Source organism: Coenobita brevimanus, chromosome 108 (genome assembly GCF_032717465.1).
Source record: "Coenobita brevimanus isolate Jiangsu-jjx chromosome 108, ASM3271746v2, whole genome shotgun sequence".
Classification (NCBI taxonomy): domain Eukaryota; kingdom Metazoa; phylum Arthropoda; class Malacostraca; order Decapoda; family Coenobitidae; genus Coenobita; species Coenobita brevimanus.
In genome coordinates this window covers 442,652-460,427 of record NC_137061.1, presented here as the reverse complement: position 1 = coordinate 460,427, position 17,776 = coordinate 442,652, and the positions used below count along the sequence as shown (strand labels likewise).

General features: G+C 42.5%; 1 protein-coding gene across 1 annotated transcript; it reads left to right on the top strand.

Annotated features, from left to right (window-relative positions):
• Positions 1–4,580: 4,580 nt before the first annotated feature.
• Positions 4,581–17,547, top strand: LOC145417044 (uncharacterized). Its single transcript, XM_080285880.1, has 10 exons — positions 4,581–4,691; positions 8,131–8,410; positions 10,414–10,538; positions 10,687–10,846; positions 11,047–11,202; positions 12,992–13,132; positions 13,579–13,680; positions 14,454–14,533; positions 15,211–15,222; positions 16,055–17,547. Exons 1-10 carry the CDS (start codon positions 4,674–4,676, stop codon positions 16,139–16,141), a joined length of 1,161 nt encoding a protein of 386 aa, XP_080142006.1. The 5' UTR covers positions 4,581–4,673; the 3' UTR covers positions 16,142–17,547.
• Positions 17,548–17,776: the final 229 nt, after the last annotated feature.

The window sequence follows — 17,776 nt, the reverse complement described above, 5'->3', positions numbered from 1 at the left end:
AAAACTACTTTTGCAGACCTTCAGCCTGCATGAAACTCAGATGATATAAGTGTTGCAATACCGTAAGCGTCAACCCAAGTGCCTGTACCCGGAAAATAGTCCTGATAATCATAGATAAAATGGTGGGAATATCATAATTTATAAGTTGGCTTTCAAGGAGATGGGGTGACATGGACATCATTTCTTTTGATAGGAGTGTTTTTGATCTCCATGGCAATGTAGACTCAGTGATGCAACAAGGAAACCCAGAGTTCTTGGTTAATGCCAGTCTTTTATTTAGTCACTGAAGTACTAAATATATAACGTATAAAGCTGTTCATACCTCTAATTCCTTTTTATTAGGCTATGCCATAAAATAAAAAACAGAAAAAAGAAGACAATCTTGACCAATCTTCCTCAGTGCTCTAGTTTAATGGAGAGTCAGGAAGTTGACAGACTAGAATATAAAGGTTGCATTAACTTCCCCACACCAGCATCTGGGGTGTATTTATAAAAGAACCCAGCCAATACACTGGATATAATAACGACATAACACTTTACTTATCAGTGGTGTGTGTGTGTGTGTGTGTGTGTGTGTGTGTGTGTGTGTGTGTGTGTGTGTGTGTGTGTGTTGTCTCTTTAACAGTAACTGTAATTTGACTGTAAAGTGTTTGATAGGTGCCTGAGTGAAGGTGAACGTATGTGGAAGCATTCTAATACACGTGTAACCTATACGGTAATAGTACCGGTAGCAGTAGTAGTAGTAGTTGTTGTTGTTGTTGTTGATGTAGTAGTAATGGTTGTTGTTGATGTAGTAGTAGTAGTTGTTGTTGATGTAGTAGTAGTAGTTGTTGTTGTAGTAATAGTAGTAGTAACAGTAGTGGCAGCGGCAGCAGTTTTAAAACCGTAGGAGCAGTGATAGTAATAGTCCCAGGTTCATGTGAAATGTGAGCCCAGTGGACTACAGGCTGAAGTTTCGCACCTGCAGTCCTCCATCCTCTAAGGGGGGAATAGGGAGGGACCTGATGGGCGTTTGTATAACCAGACATTTGGGCCGCATGGTTATAACGGTGCCACCACATGAAGGCACCTCTCTGCAGCACTCAAACGTAGAGATTTCATAGATATGGGTTCTGTGGACGAAGTGTGCGCACATTCATCATTTGTAACTTAGTTCTAAGTGTAGTTGTCTGTCTGACCGAGCAGACCCATCGACCATAGGTACAGTACAATACATACTGTACACTGTGTGGGGATCCGGCGCCCCCTAGTTGTAGGCAGCGCCTCATCAGGGTCGGACCGGGGTCCTTCCCATGGCAAGTGTGCACAGCGTCACCACGTGTAGGCTCCTCGTCAGGGTGAGGTAGAATCCAGAATCTTTGAGAGAGAGAGAGAGAGAGAGAGAGAGAGAGAGAGAGAGAGAGAGAGAGAGAGATGCGAGGGTTGGGGTGAAAGGATATCGTGTTATTAGGCTAACTGGTGCAGTCACGTCCTCATCGTTCCTCACTCCAGGGTCTTCCTTCCTTGTAGTTATATTCCTCGACCTCGCTCCTGTGTTGAATATATATATCCTTGTGTATTATTAACCCCCTCATGGTCGACACAGCTCTCGTATTGTTATTATTATTTTTACCTGGGAGTGAGTCACAGGAGCCTGTGTTAATACAGGCATCATTAACCCTCACATGGTAGGAACAGCTCATGTATTCTGCCTCAGCTATCTCCATACGATTTTATACAACTGCGAGTCATGGGAGCCTGTCAGTGTTAAGTTACTGTTAATGAGACAGTTTCAGTCCCCTTTAACCCTTACCTGTGCGCGCCCCTGGTACAGAACTTACCACAAATATGCTACATAACATGTTACTCACGTAGGTACTTTTATAGGGAAGGTAAAGATAACAGCATACAAAAAGTGTACCCTATTCACTTGAACGAGGTGTAACATTGTCTTCTCTCCAGCTTGAATGTTGAGCTGTAACAACAGATTAACACTAGAAAATGATGCTAGTCACGAAGAAGTGCTGTGCGAAGGATGTAGAACCATATGGCATAGCTCATCTTAATGAAATAATCTGGAAAAGGAGAACGGAATGTGGGTCAAGTTGATGTACCGGTAAAAAGGGTACTGGCGAACAACTACCATCTCTCCTACTTGTATACTGAGCTGTAACAAAAGATTAATAAAAAGTACTGATGCTGGTCACGAAGAAGTACTAAGGCAAGGATGTGCAGCCATGGTAGACTGTTATCGTACCACTGAGCCACAAGGGAGTGAGTTACGAAAGGATGAAATTCTCCGCCAAGATAAAAACGAATGTACTATATTTGTACTTTTATGTACAAACTGAGTACAAGTATATAACAATGACCAGCTTAGATACGTATGTAGCGAGGAACTGGGCCACTCACAGAACTTTAATGTCGAGCATGAAATTATATCAGCCTTTGGTATGAGGGATGAATCTCCTTGGTTACTAGTTTTTTCTTTCTTTTTTTTACTTAAAGGAAATGGGTCACTCCCCAAACTTGAATATATTGTCGAAGTGTTTAAATTGGATGAGTCTTTAGTTATGAGGTAGGATTGAGTCTCCCTTGTTACAGTCACATCGATCTTCCATCCTAACTGCATCTGCCCTTCAACTGAGCTGAGTGGGGTTGGGGACTTTTGTTACAGTAAAACAATAACGTTATGCAAACACCTTTTGCTAAGGGATTCGTTTTACATATTACATATTAACAGCCTCTTTGTGTGTTACTGATGCAAACTGTGTCCACACACACACACACACACACACACACACACAAGGAACATGCATGCAAATCAGAGGAATTATGTTTTGGAATGGAATCAAATCTAACTATCCACTCCATAACGAAACGTTCTTATTAGGTAAAGTATTGTTACTGTGTGTTTTTCCCCGACATTTACCGATTGTGTTTCCTGCCGTAGTTTTTTTTTATTATTATTATTCACAAGCACACGTTCAATTTCCTCTTGTAAATAAGGTTTATTTAGAATGCATAATCTCCACATGTTCATTTGAGAGAGAGAGAGAGAGAGAGAGAGAGAGAGAGAGAGAGAAGTCAACATCTGGCACCGGTATTCCGCCGCGTGATGTGTGAGTCAGCACGTCAAGTCAGCACGTCATTCTTACGTCACAGTTAGGCTACCTAGTAAGTCGATTGCCACGTAATAATATTCTCCCCAAGTTTACTTCCTATAGTCAAGGTTTATTTTCATCTTACAGGAGTGGGCCACTCTCACAACTTGTATACTAAGTTATGGTTGCGTGAAATTCTGTGAGCCCCAGATTTGAGGAAGAAATGAGTCTCCTTGCTTACTAGTTAATCAGTCCTCCAATCTGACTACATTTGGCCATCAACTGCGCTGAAAAAGGTCGGAGATCTATACAAAATGTGGTCAACTGAAGAACACATACATTCCCAAGGAGGTAGTTAACAGGACCTCGTGATAAGATACTGATGAAGGCACGCGGTTGAGTATTCTTATCGCTTATCGTACGGACGGCGCTCTCTGGCATACAAGACACGCATATGGTCCCCTCCCAGGGCTGCCAAGAGTTAGGTTTTCAGCTCCAAGTTGGGCTATTTTTGTTGCCCAGTTGCGGGAAATTTTCAGAATGTGCGTTTTTTGAGTTGCTTTCATCCTTCATGATCGGAACAACACTATTACCCTATCTGAATTAACTTCAGATGATTTTATATATTTGAATAAGTCGCAGGAGTGTTAGTGTGTGTGTAATTCACCGGGTCGGTCAGGATCACGTGATTTTTGTGATCATCAGCATTTTACCCTTCTGGAAGAGAGCTGAGAGCTTATATAGTCCGATCTAAGGTCAAAGCCTTGACCTCCACACACGCACACACCCATCCTTTTGCTCGAGGAGGACAGTGACCACCCGCTGCGTCAGTGAAACTTTCCGCATCCCGAGCAAGGTGCGAACCTCCGTCTTAGCTAAGCGAGAGCGTTAGCACTGAGCCGGCGATGTGTGTGTGTATGTGTGTGTGTGTGTGTGTGTGTGTGTGTGTGTGTAGAAGTGTGAGTCATAGTCATTCACAGTTAACCCTGGCACAGTCGGGACAACTCTAGTAGGTTTTATTGATTTGAGTCATAGGAGCTTTAGTGTTAATCGTTCACCACTGACCCTCTGATATCCGGGTCAGATCTAGCGTTCTGTTCCGGTCATCTCTAGAAATGACGATTTTTGTAAGTTGGGAGTGAGTCATAGGAGCCTGAATTGCTATCACTATTAGCCCTGTCATAGGTACGTTCCAGCAAACCCCAGATTATTCTCCAGTAGAACAGTCAGCAAATAGGAGCTTAATAAGAGTGTATGATTTAATTATTCCGTTAAAAAAAATGCCCAAACTATAGCAAGACAGATCATAACTCTTAGTATAAATGAAAGCATAGATGTGGTAATAACGCTCAGTAAAAATTGAATAGCTGAGAATATTGGGGCTATCTGGGGGCTATTTTCCTTTAATTTTGGGCGGGAAGCTAAGTCCTCCTCTGGCAACCCTGCAGTCAACGCGCTATCTCAGCAGTGTCACATTTGCCAACGGTGAGAGAGGCTGTGCGTTCTGTGAAACCTTCCTTTCTACCATTATACCTTAAATTACCTGGATACAGCTCACCACACGACGAGTTAGGGGAAACAAGGGCCAAAATGGCGTCAGAGAAACAGGTGAGAGGATGAACGACAGCTGAAATGGCCCATAATGGCATTTATAGATCGCGACTGGGTGGGGGCCAGGTATAGCTCTCCCGAATGTGTATTTATAAACGCTCTTAATGTCCCTAGTATAAAGACGCCTTTTTGCAATGTATTAAAACTCTTAGTTTTCGAGAGTACGTGTTTAAACCAGAGGGGTTAGATACAGTTTTAATTAATCCCTCTAGGGTGTATGTAGGTAGGTATGTATGTGTGTATGTTTGTTTGTATATATATTTTATTCATGATCTGCTTTTACTCTTGTTATATGGCGGCACTGACCTGAGTTGTTACGGTGTCGTGAACTTTTTGCTCTATCAGTCAGTGCCCTCAGTGAAAAGAGCTGAGAAATGTCTGGTAGCAGCAGAGAGAGAGAGAGAGAGAGAGAGAGAGAGAAAGCTATGTCATCGGCCTGAAGGAGTTGACCTTTCAATGAGATTCCCAAAACTCGTATTTACAAGCTCGTAATTTGTGTATATGGCCAGAACCCGTATTTACAAGCTCGTAATTTGTACAACATTGGCTTGGCTCCCTTATCGCTCAGTGACTTATCTTTCTGTCAGGGGTTTAAAAATTCCTTTGGTTCAGATTGTGTGTGTGTGTGTGTGTGTGTGTGTGTGTGTGTGTGCATCGTTAAGTTGACATCTGATGAGTTTTATGATGTGGTTAAACTTGGGGGAGATTTTTCGAACCGGAGGGGTTAGATATAGCATTGATTAACCTCCTCATCACACGGGGTGGTGCTGGAGAGGGGCGCCTTCCCGTGGTGGCACTGATATAACCAGGTAGCTCCTCTGCCTGGGCATACAAACGTCCCTCAGCTCCCTCACTATCCCTTGAAAGGATAGTAAACTACATGAGAAGAATAAGTTCGGCCTACAGTCCACTTGCGACCACTACAACAACCACACGAGGTCCCTAAAACTGAATTAAAATGAAATAGTAGCAGTAGTAGCAGCAGCTGCCACCTCAGGCTCATCTGAAATGAACCTGGTGGAGTGCAGGGCGAATATGCTATGTTCAGTCGTCCACCATCCTTCTCTACGGGGATAGGAAATCGAGGGACTTTGTACTCGTATAGCCGGCCAGCTCCACAGCTCGGTCTCACCAGGGTCACCACGTGAAGACGTCCCCCTCCAGCATTTGGGACAAAACTATAATTTGTTTGGGTTCTCTGCCTTGCTGCTGCATTGCTGTCTGCTCTGTAATGAGTCATGTAGGCTAGTTGTTGTTGTTGTAGCCCTAAGTTCATCTGATATGCAAACCCAGTGGACTGCAAGCTGAAACTGCCCTCATCCTACCGTTCACCGTCCTCCTGTTTGTAGGGGATAGAGAGTTGAAAGACGTTTTTATGACTGGGGAGTAAAGGTATATCCCTCACCGACACTGCATGTAAGGTAATCACTTGTAAGTAGTTTCCTGGGTGATAGGAAACCGTTTGGTTTGTCACTCAGTGCAGAGTCACCTGAAAATAGCACAGCATCGAGTAAGTGGATAATAATCACACCCACCTATTATAAAAGAAATAACTGCCAGAAGTATAGGTCTTCCTTACATCTTGGCTGCTTTGCTTTAAAAATATGCTACTGTATTTCTCTCCAGCTTGGCCTAAAATTGCCTTATCCCCATCCTGAATGCCGAATTGTAACAACAGATTAACGCAAGAATATGATGCTAGTCACGACGAAGTGCTGTGGAAAGGATGTAGAGCTGCAGCATTGTCTTCCTCTGCCACTGAGCCTTGTGAAATAAGCTGCAAGAAGACGAAAATCTGGGCCAAGTTAGCCTAATGTACAAGAATTATATCAAATGTTTTCCCACCTTGAGTATGAGTATTGTTCGCCTTGCATATCTGGGTCAGCAATGTGTGATCGTGGAGCGTGCTGCGTAGGTGTATGTGTGGACAGGTGTGTGTGTGTGTGTGTGTGTGTGTGAGAGAGAGAGAGAGAGAGAGAGAGAGAGTGTGTGTGTGTGTGTGTGTGTGTGTTTATTTATGTGTTCTGCGTGTGTTGAACGTGATGTGTGTGTGTGGGAGGGGTGCTGCACGTGTACTGTGTGTGTGTGTGTGTGTGTGTGTGTGTGTGTGAGAGAGTGGTATGTACGTATGTAGTATTTTTTGCATAGAACAAGTTGCAAAAGTGGCTCAATAACACGCAACATTCTGAAGGCCAGTTTTTCCCCTTATGTCGCAACCTTAGGCTACGTGCCGCTGACCATGTGTTATAGAGGGGTTATGTTAACACTAGTCTGTTTACCTTTACGTGGCCCTGATTTCTGTCCATTTGTCACTGCTTTCACGTAGCCCAGTGGCAACAGTAAGACTGTCACGGCTTTCTTCCTTTCCGTGGCACTTCTTTCTATACCCTTTTTACTTTAAATTGGCCCAAAATTTACATATTGAATTCAGAGGCGTATCAGTAGATTAATATGATGCTAGTCACGAAGACGTGCTGTGGAAGTGATCTTAACTTGTTGTGTGTTACTCAGGTACTTTATATTAACTGGAAAAGGGCGAAGACCAAGGCCAATTTAAGTAAATTTCTCGCTACAGCTCACATTCGGGATGGACTGATGGCAATTTTACGCCAGGGTTAAGTGAATGGAGTATTTTCAGGACCAGATCCACCTGTTACCTGTGTATAGTCAGTTGTCTTCAGTTTTCATAACTCCTTTTCCTTGGCGATTTATTTTACCCCTTTGTATTATCCTCCTCTGTGTTACCGATGATACCCATGTTGAATTTCACTCTCTCTCTCTCTCTTTCTCTCTCTCTGTCTGGTATTAGCTGGAAATGCCTGCTAGATTTGTCTCAACCATGAGAGGGTTAAGAGGGAAGCCCTACAGGGGCTTCCGGCTTAAAAAAAAGTTCTAGTCTTGCATCAGGTTTGCTTACACACACACACACACACACACACACACACACACTCTCTCTCTCTCTCTCTCTCTCTCTCTCTCTCTCTCTCTCAGGCGGATGCATTGCCAGCTATTGAGTTGCCACAAGTCAGCGGAAATCGTTGTCCCGTTTAACATGAGTTACATCATTATGACCAGAGTGAGTCATAGGAGCCTTAAATGATAATATTGATACCACTAACCCCCTCATGGTGGGAGTAGTTCTATATTCCAGACGATTTTATTCATCTGAGTGAGTCATAGGAGCCAGGAAGGGTTTGCACAGTACCTTGAAAATAGAGCGTTATGTATCGTACCATTCTGTGTAATTACGAAAGCCTGTGAGACAGAGTTATTTGTATTTACAGTTTGGCCTCTGTATCACTAAGCTTCGTTCGTGTTTCAGAATGGTGTGTGTGTGTGTGTGTGTGTTTGTGTGTGTGTGTGTGTGTGTGTGTGTGTGTGTGTGTGAGAGAGAGAGAGAGAGAGACTACATGTTAAATTTAATCCTCTTCCTCAGGAATACATGCCAACCATGCCTTCACCAGCCTACCCCAGCGCCCCTCCACCTTACCAGATGCATCCGGGTGGACCTCCCCAAGGGGCCCCGCCGTACGCTGCCCCGGGGTTCCTCCCAGGGGGCTACTATCCTCCCCCGCCCCCTTACCCGGGAGAGTCACCCCTAGGCTATCCACAGGCCTATTCTCAAGGCTATCCCCCACCCAGCCAACCCCAGCCACAACAAATGGGGACATCGCAACTCTACCCTGATGTGTCCCAGCTGCCACAACCACAGGCAGGTACTGTGACCCCCATCAACCAGCCCTTAAACCGAAACTCGCACCCCACTAACCCCCACCACAATCCCCCCCACACGTCTGCAACCCACCACGTTCCCCCACACCATCCCTCTGCCCCCCAAATCAGTCCTCAGGAGCAGCCACACGAAGCACCCTTCTCTTCCTCCTACAGTTCCTCCTTCCAGCATGACCCTTCTCCCTCCTCGGCGCCCTTCGAGCCTCCCCCACCTTACCAGCCCACACCTACTGACCACCTTCCTATGCATGCCCTAGACAGCCCTAAAACCGCCCACTCCACCCACGCCAGGCCTAACACCGCCCATGCCAGCCCAAAAACCGCCCACACCGGCCGCTCCTCGCCACCCAGCACTGACCAAAACTCCAACTCCGCATGTAAGTCCCTGCTTGTGCCTGCCTCGCCTCACCTCACTGTATTTGTTTGGCTTGAACTTGGCCCAGATTTTCGTCCTTTTGCAGCTTATTTGACGTAGCTCAGTGACAGAGAAAGACAATAATACAGCTGTACATGCATTCCACAGCACTTCTTCGTGACTAGCATGGCATTCTATATCTACAGCTAAGCATTCATGATGGAGAAATGGTAATTTTAGGCCAAGTTAATATAAAAAAAAGAGTAGAAGTGCCTGCTATTTTTTAATCTTTAGCTAATATATAATTTCTAAGGCCACACTATATTTAATGCTCACGTAATGCCATTCAGAGACGAGCAAGGCTGCTCACCCATTCCTTAGTTGTTAGGACTGAGTAGCCTAGCCCTGGGCCACTACGCTCTTGCGGGGTAAAAAGCGATTGATGTAGTGAGCTTGGGTTTACTTCTATACTCTGTTCACTTTAAATAGGAGTATAATTGCCTTCTCTCCATCTCAAATGTTCATCTGTAACAAGACATTGAAATATGGTACTAGGCATGGAGGAGTTCTATGAAAAAAACAAAAACAAGATAAGAAAAAAGAATGAAATGAAAAGGTCAACAAAATACATACGTACATACTTACGTACATACATATATACATACATATATTGTACACACACACATACATACATACATACTGTATATGTATATTGTACACATACTCTTGTTTTTGTTTTTTCCTGGAAGGACCGGTTGCAAGCTCCTGGCCTTTGGTTCCTTCTTCTATGCAAAAAAAAAAAAAATACACCAAGAGAACGTCTGGCAGAGGGGATTGAATTTCTCGAACTGGTTTTCCCTACTTTTTTTTTTTTTCATTTACACTCGGGCTCCTGCGACTCATTCCTTACTGAATAAAATCGTCTGGCGTCAGGTGAAGTGGAATACTAGAGTTGTTTCAATGATGTGGGGGTCAAGTGAGAATTAGGACTAGGATGATGATGATGATTATGATGATGATTATGCTGATGGTGTGAGGCCTAGCAGTGCCGCAGTGAGGGAGAAGTGGGTTGGCTAGATCTGGTCAGCATTGATTTTCAGCAACTCCATTGTGACTAGTTGGTCCCATACCAGACACCAGTGTAATGTATGTACCGGTGAAGTGTGTGTGTGTCTGTGTGTGTGTGCTTTAACTTGTTCCATTGATTACATGAAAAGGAATAGGGCAGCATAAGAACAGAGGTCACTGCTGCCAAGAGTAAAAGCATCATTATCCTTATTATCATCATCATAATGATAACAGGAGCAACAACAGCAACACCAATAATAATAATAATAATAATAATAATAATCTATCTATCTATCTATTGCCAGACGCCATAATCCCGTAAGGGGTGGCCATTTGACTTGGAGTTATTTGTTTTACGGAATAATAGTAATAATAATAACAAAAATAATAATAATATTACTGTAATAATAATATCATTGTTGTTATTATCATAATAATTATGATGATGATGGTAAATGATAAATAATAATAATAATAATGATAGTAATAGTAGTAATATTAAAAATAATGGAGTGCACAGTTAGTTTCGGTGTAGAAATAATCTCTCTGTCTCCTATTTTGCAGTACCTCTTGGCTTCAGTTGTGTGCCATCTCACCCGCATGGTAGCAACCCGTCCATGCCCCAGCGTCCCGCCCCACCCCCACCCCAGGGATACCAAACCCCACTGACACAGCAAGGAGATAACGAGGTGGTTAGAACCTTAGTTAACCAATTAATGTCTTACCTTGGTCAGTGTTCTTTTGCCCTTTTCATTCTAACTTGGCCTGAAATTGCCATTTGTGTGTCTTGAATGCTGAGTTGTGGCAGTAGGTTAATGCTGCTGTACTACTTTTTAGAGCCTAGCCTTGTCGCATCTGAAAGAGGGTGAGACGCCAGGAAGGTGCGTGGTGTCATGGAGGGGGGGTGAGGGGGTACAGGTGTTCTTTATGCAGCAAGAGGGCCATGTAGTATCACCCAGCAAGAAGCCCCTCATGCTGAGCGTTTATAAGAAGATCAGTGAGTACAGTACTGTTGTTTGTAGATAAATATATGGATTAGTAGACAGACAGATAAGTGGGTAAATACATTTCCATGTTCCAAAACATTCCATTTTCATAATGCCTTTTGAACAAAGCCCCTTTGAATTTGGGAGCTTATATTGTACTATTTTTATTACAAAGACAAAGTTTAATGATGTGGGTAATTTTACTGGTCAGATGGTAATCATGGCAAGAGTGGTGCTGTGGAGGAGGGTATGGTGGGCATGATAGAGGTACATGGGTGCTGGCGATTGAGACTGCTTGGCCACAAGACTTACGTACTCAGGACAACTGGTGACGTTTATGTGTTCCATGATGATTCAACCTGCCCGGGTAAGTCTGGTAAGGAATCTTAATTAATTATTTCTCTGTGACAGTGCTTTTTTCTATAATGCATGCAGGGAGATCAAGAGTGTGTCTTTACCCAGTGCATGTCAATAATGCATTATCCCCATTGCCTTCATGTGGTTTTTAGATACCTAGTGGTTTAGTTAGTTAGCACGGTCATATGGGATTACTTCCAGGGGATATAGGAATGTAATGCTTATGTAATGATACTAAGAGACTGATAACTGCTCTAGCTTACCTCAGTTTTCCGGAATGAGTAGCCCGTCACAAGGCCTCTGTGCTCCTGTTTGGGCAGTACTGTAATTGATTTAACTGCATCCAGACTGTAGCTATCACAGTCCTGATAGATCCACAGTCAGACCAGACCTTGTCCTCAGTGGGAGAGTGGTAGCTAGTATCAACCCTTCTTCATGCTGGCCAAGTATAGATGGAGAAAGAGTGGCAGTAGTGAGAGTAATGCATGTGAAAGACAAAATTTTGTTGTGAAAGTATTTGTAGATATGTCAGTTGTGCTTTCATTTTATTCAGTTTTAGAAAGACTGCTTGCATTAAAGGAGTTGCACATAATTGCCACTGATTAAGGATAAAGATGTATATTTTTATTGCACTGATACCATAAGCTTTTCTGTGTGAGTACCCAGGCACAGATATGCCATGGAATAAGTGACTCTGCCACCTATTACTGACATATGAGAATAAAGCCCACAATGGTAAACCAAAAGCTTGTTCTAAACAGTTTTGGCATTATCTCTCACTCTGTCACTCAGAGTTAACAGGTAGTTTTACACAAACATTCTTTGTCTGTATCTGGCATTCCCTGTGGAGGGAGAGTTGTCACTGAAACTGTACAAATTGTAGTAGTAGTAGTAGTAGTTGTTCCCTAGGCAGTCTGGCCGAACAGCACCGAGTCTCTAAGGAAGGCCATGGCCGAGACTGGGCTTTCCCTCAGAGCTCTTAAGGAGAGTATGTTGTGTTGTTGGCGTAGGTGATTGTGTGCAGTGCTGTTGTCTATAATGTGCTTAATAGTATGAGGTGCTGTGTTACATCCTGGACAGGCATCATTGACAGAGTCATCCAGTCTCTTCTGGTAACTTAAGAGGGCTGGGTGATGCCCACATCTCAGCCTGGCCAGGTGGACCCTGTCTTCGCAAGGGAGATAGGATTCAGAAGGGTGGATATCAGCTATGTGTTGTCTTCAAGTGACTGAATGGAGTGGCGAGTGATTTGAGTATGGATATGCTTGTGGAAGATGGTCTGAGGCAGGCAAGGGGGAGAGATGACAGTATGTGTATTTGATATCGTGTGCTGGGTGTTGTTTTGATGTTCCTTGGTGTGTGTGGATGTGCTGCCATGTAGTGTAGTGGATGTTGTGGGTTTGTGGAGGCTGCAGCAAGAATTTAGGTGCCTCTCATGTCTAGGTGATCCTTGACTTTGAGGACTTTGGTTTCTTGATGTAGTTGGTCTGTGGGTGTTGTAACTGTGCAGCCTGTGATTATTTGGGGGGCCTTGTTCTGTATGGTCTGTAAAGTGTTGTAGTGTGTTTTAGTGAGGTGAGGAGCCCGAGCAGGGCTTTCATAATTCATCACTGAACTTATATATTGTTTGTATACAAATCATAGTTGTTGCTGAAGCTGCACAAGTCATAGAAGTGATGGGAAACAAGACCTCAGTTAAAGTGTCAAAGCAGTAACTTGAATTATCTCTAGGTGCTTGGTATGGATATGCAGGGAGAGTGCAGAGTGTTAAGTCATTAAATTCTCATTGTCCTCTGCAGCTCGTGTGGTGGTGGTGGTGCTGCCCGACACTGTTTCCAGGACCATGCGAGCTGACCTGTCTGCGTTACTGAGGGAGCTGACAGATATGAGGGAAGAGGAGGAGGGTGCTGTGGACAAGATTACTACAGGGGTTAGCACAGGTGAATGTGTGAGATAAAGAGAGAGATTTATGTGACTGAATTAGAGACTTATTGTTAATACCCTCATGAGTATGTAAGTAGGAATATGTTATGCTCTTATAAAAAGCTGTTGGTTTTTAAAATTATATAAGTCTTTTGGATGGTATGGATGTATTGTCTGTACAGTGCCACCCAGAGGCATGCAGTTGTTCACTCGCACCTTAAATATCTTGACAGAGTTAACCTTGACCTTGTCCTCCACTCTTCTTATGGAACAGTAAGGGATTGGATGATGGATGAAAAATGTTTCCTGGGACAGAGTCCTAGGTTGATCTTCCATGATAAAGTGTCTGGAGTATGGTAGCCAAGCTTAAAGCTCTTTGAGCCCCTCCAAAAGCTAATATGGATTGGTAGTTATAGTTTACCATTCACATAAATATTAAATTGACTTTTTCTTTTTCTTTCAGTGTACAGCGATATAACGAAAAAACTAAATATTACGGTTAAAGACACAGTCCCTGGAGCCCACAAAAGCACCAAGTGGCTGAGGAAGGGCACTGGCAATCTGGGTGAGTCAGAGGAAAGAAATGTTGACAGAGGACATTTTATTCGTGCAGGCTGAAGTTACTCCTCTCCTGGAGCCCATTAGCTTCCATTCAGGGTATAGGGAGGGAGCTGAGGGATGTTTGTTTAACCAGGCAGCTCTTTTATATATATATATATATATATATACACTTGTTCTTGATGTATCCTTAAGCTCATCAGGACATGAACTCAGTGGACTGTGGGACATGATCCCAATGGACTGGAGAAAGCTACTTATTTCCTTTTGGGGGATAGGTAGAGAGCTGACGGTTACTATATAGCCAGGCAGTGGAGCCTCCCAATTATGTCAGTGCCACCACATGAAGGCATCCCTCTCCAGCAGCCTTCATATTCTTACTGCTACTACCAGATAATATCATACTCCTTAGAGGAGACATCTCATAGTTAAGAGTTTCAAGAAGATTATTTTTAGGGTTGTATTTTTGGTGGGAGAGGAGACTTCTTAGTACTTCTTCCTGTGTGATTTATTTTGTATATTACATCATAATATTTTCTTGTATACTTTGTACATCACTTTAATATCTTTATATTTTGTATCAGTAGTGTACAAGAGGATACAGGGGTGTAATGTGCAGCATGAATCACTATGGAAGAGATGTTAGAAGCTCTCCAAAGCCACTTCATATATGATCCTCACTATCATTATGTCCCTTAACTTGACAAGAATTAGTTAAAATTTATGTACATAAATAAATACAGTAGATGGAAATAATTGACCCCTGTCTTTTTCCAACAGTTCGAATGGGTGGCAATCTGGTGTCAAAGGGGATGCACTTTGTGGCGGATCAGCTACCGGCAGGCGAACAGCACCATCAGGTGTGTGTTGGCAATTTGTCTGTCTATCTGCCTGTCTGTCTATCTATCTGTCTGTCTGTCAACCTATCTATCTATCTATCTATCTCTATATCAGTCTGTCTATCTATCTGTCTGTCTGTCTGTAGCCAGATGCCTTAATCCTGGAGAGGATGGCCACAAATAAATTTTCTTCCAGGACACGCTGTCTTTTCACTTCCTGTCTATCTTTCAGTAGCCAGATGCCTTAATTCTGGAGAGGGTGGTCACAAAAGAATTGCCTCCATGTCACCCTGTCTCTCACCTTCAGGCTACCCTCCCTACAGCTCACATCACCCTCGTTACAATATTGAAGTACCGCTACATATTTTATCTATTGTTTTTATTATAATACAGTATGATACTTCCTTTCCATACAGGTAAATGATAGGCAGACAAAAAATTTTAGGTCACAGCACCATGCTCTGAAGAAAATTCCATTTTGAAGTAGGCAGAGAAGATTACTAAATTTTTGAGAAAGACAAAATATGGTAGGGTAAATCCAGAGTTGTGTTGATGTTGGGGTGTAAAAATTTATATAGATATCTGAGAGAGTTGAAATACGCAAGCTGTGATTGAAAATTGGATTTTCTGGAATATTGAAAATGTTTTAATTAATGTATTCTTGGTGTTATGCCCCCACTGGATACTACCTGATTCAGAGTGGTGTATATGTAAGTACAAAATTTATCTCAGACCATGTAACTTGAAGTACATTTAGTTTTGGTAGCAGTTGAATAGTTGTTATTAACTGATCTCTTTGAACATATTACATGAGGTATACTAAATTTTCATAACAGTTGTGTTGGTTTTGTTTATCCAGTAATAATATGCAGTACATGTAGGCAAAGCAGTAACAGCATGTTGATGTAGGTGCTTTATGTACCTCCAAATTAAGGCTCTGTGTATAAGGTTTCCCCTGTATTGTACTCTTAACAGTAAAGATTCTGTCACCACTCCTGCTTTTCTCTCCGTGCACTTTGAAAATTAGTCTCGTGATTCTACGGCAACTGACACTGATTCCTTTATTTGGCCATAGGTCAGTGTCATCTGTATCACTTGCTTTCAGTTCAAAAGATTAATTTTCAAAGACTGCAGACAGAAAAGCAGGAGCAATGACAGGACATAGTTGGTGATAGTACCTTGAAAGTGGTAAAGTAGACTAGTTATATAAAGATTGATGCTTTGATGTTTATGTTCGAGTGTTTCAGTAGAATATTAATTATACATCTGATGTGTAATGAGCGATGTCATATTCTCATAGTTATCATGCACTTTAACTTAAGGTTATTCTGGTCTTTTTCTCTGTATATACATTGGCTTACAGTGTTGAGAGTAAACAGTTCATTGATGTTGCACTTGTATGTGAGAGAGAGAGAGAGAGAGAGGAACTTCAAATTATGCCAAATATGTGAGAGAAGGAGAAATTCAAATGGTAGAATAACTTCCTTGGGCTTAACAAATTCTCCTTTATTTTTCTGGATGCATTCTTCCTTGTCTTTATAGGAGGAATCGCCAGCACACACTGAATTACTGGAGGCCTTGAAGAAGTACAAGAAACATGTGGAAGAGGGAAGCATCACCCACGTATGACCACAGCAACTCAGTGGGAGTGACCAGTGGAGGAACGATAGATAAAACTGGAATGAAATTGACCCATTTGTGCTGAGCCATGTATAGTCAGACCCTTACAGTGATTTTTTTTTTTGAATTCTTGATGAAAAGTTCTATTCAGCTAATGAAAGGACCTGTGGAAAGGGCCATTTCACTGGGCATACTGCTGATAGTTCTCTCACATTCATCCTTTCTCTTTCCCTGTTTCTAGATCCAACCCTATCGCATCTTTGCGTGGGAGAAGGGGTGAGATGATGAGGATGATAATGAAATGATGATTAGGAGGTATAGTGCTAGCTGTGAAGGGGTAGATGAAAGCTGTATCTAACTCCTCCATCATGAAAAGTGTCATCTAAACTGAATATTATTGATATTTTAGCAAGAAATAGAATTTAAAAAAACATATCACTGTATTACAAGGGTTAATAGCTTTTCATCTTTGGCAACAGCTTGTAATGATGACAAGTCAGCTGTACAGTATATTACATGCACAGGACTGTTCGTATGACTTGCTACTGTACACGGTGCAAAGTGAATTTGCCAGCATGTGATAATTATGCCTTTTTTTTTTTTTACACCATGCACTTCCCTCTTGAACTGCTTAAGCATTGGCTCTATTATTGAGTATTTTTGTTGGAGTGTTGAAGTATGTAGCCCACTAAATTTGGCAAACTTTGGTCAGTATCTCATTCTATCAAGTCTTTTCTTTCCCTCTAGGCCCTACCTCATGCCACCCTAGGGTGGGAAAGGAGGTTTGGATGATGATGTTCAGCACTTTGCAGCTGAATGTACTTCCTGACTTTGGCCAGGGACCCTTGAGTGGGGTCAGCTGCGTAACATGTCAGTTGATAGCTTGCACTCCATCCCACCTCACAGTGGCAACAGACTATTGAATAAAGGCAATAGAAAGCTTATTCATCATGCAGGCTATAATGGATAGACTTCCTGACTGCTGCATCTTAGTGAAACTAGCAAATATTGAGACATCTGATCTATAAGGAATGTGGACCATGGACCATGTGCCAGATCTGTCAATAACTATGGTAAATTTGTAAGCTACCACAGATGGTGGCACGACAGATGTGATGCATCCCATGCCAGCATCTCCTGTCATGATGGTAACCACCCACCTAATACCTAATACCACCCACCTAATGTGGCTGATGGGTGCTACACCATGCCCAAGGGAGACCCAGGACTATATGGAGCAGGGATGTTTATCTTCCCTGAACTGTTTACATGACCTGGTTTCATACCCCAGGATCTCTGATGTTAACTGCTGGAGTGGATCAGTTTGGTAGTGGTAGAAATCCTGGCAGAAACTCAGTATATTGCTTATATTGTGGTGTGAGAAAGGAAATTAAAATATTCTTTGATAGCCTTAAGATGGTTTTATTCAGAAATCTTGCTTTAGAGAGATTAGTTGGGTTAATGTATCCACAGTGGTTTCTTAACATTTATATGCTTTAGACTGCATACTATCCCAATAAGCTTATCTGACAAGGGTGAGAAATGTGAATGTAATCATGTACAGTACCCCTGTATAATGTAATATACAGAGTGGCACATATATAATGCTCAACTTCCACCCTGCCAGGTAGTTTCTTATGTGTT

What these genes read in the sequence shown, in the direction of transcription:
- LOC145417044 (XM_080285880.1), top strand. An exon ending in GAGCGTTTATAAGAAGATCA is followed by an intron (nt 10,847 to 11,046) that starts GTGAGTACAGTA and finishes TTTACTGGTCAG; the next exon opens with ATGGTAATCATGGCAAGAGT. An exon ending in TGATGATTCAACCTGCCCGG is followed by an intron (nt 11,203 to 12,991) that starts GTAAGTCTGGTA and finishes TGTCCTCTGCAG; the next exon opens with CTCGTGTGGTGGTGGTGGTG.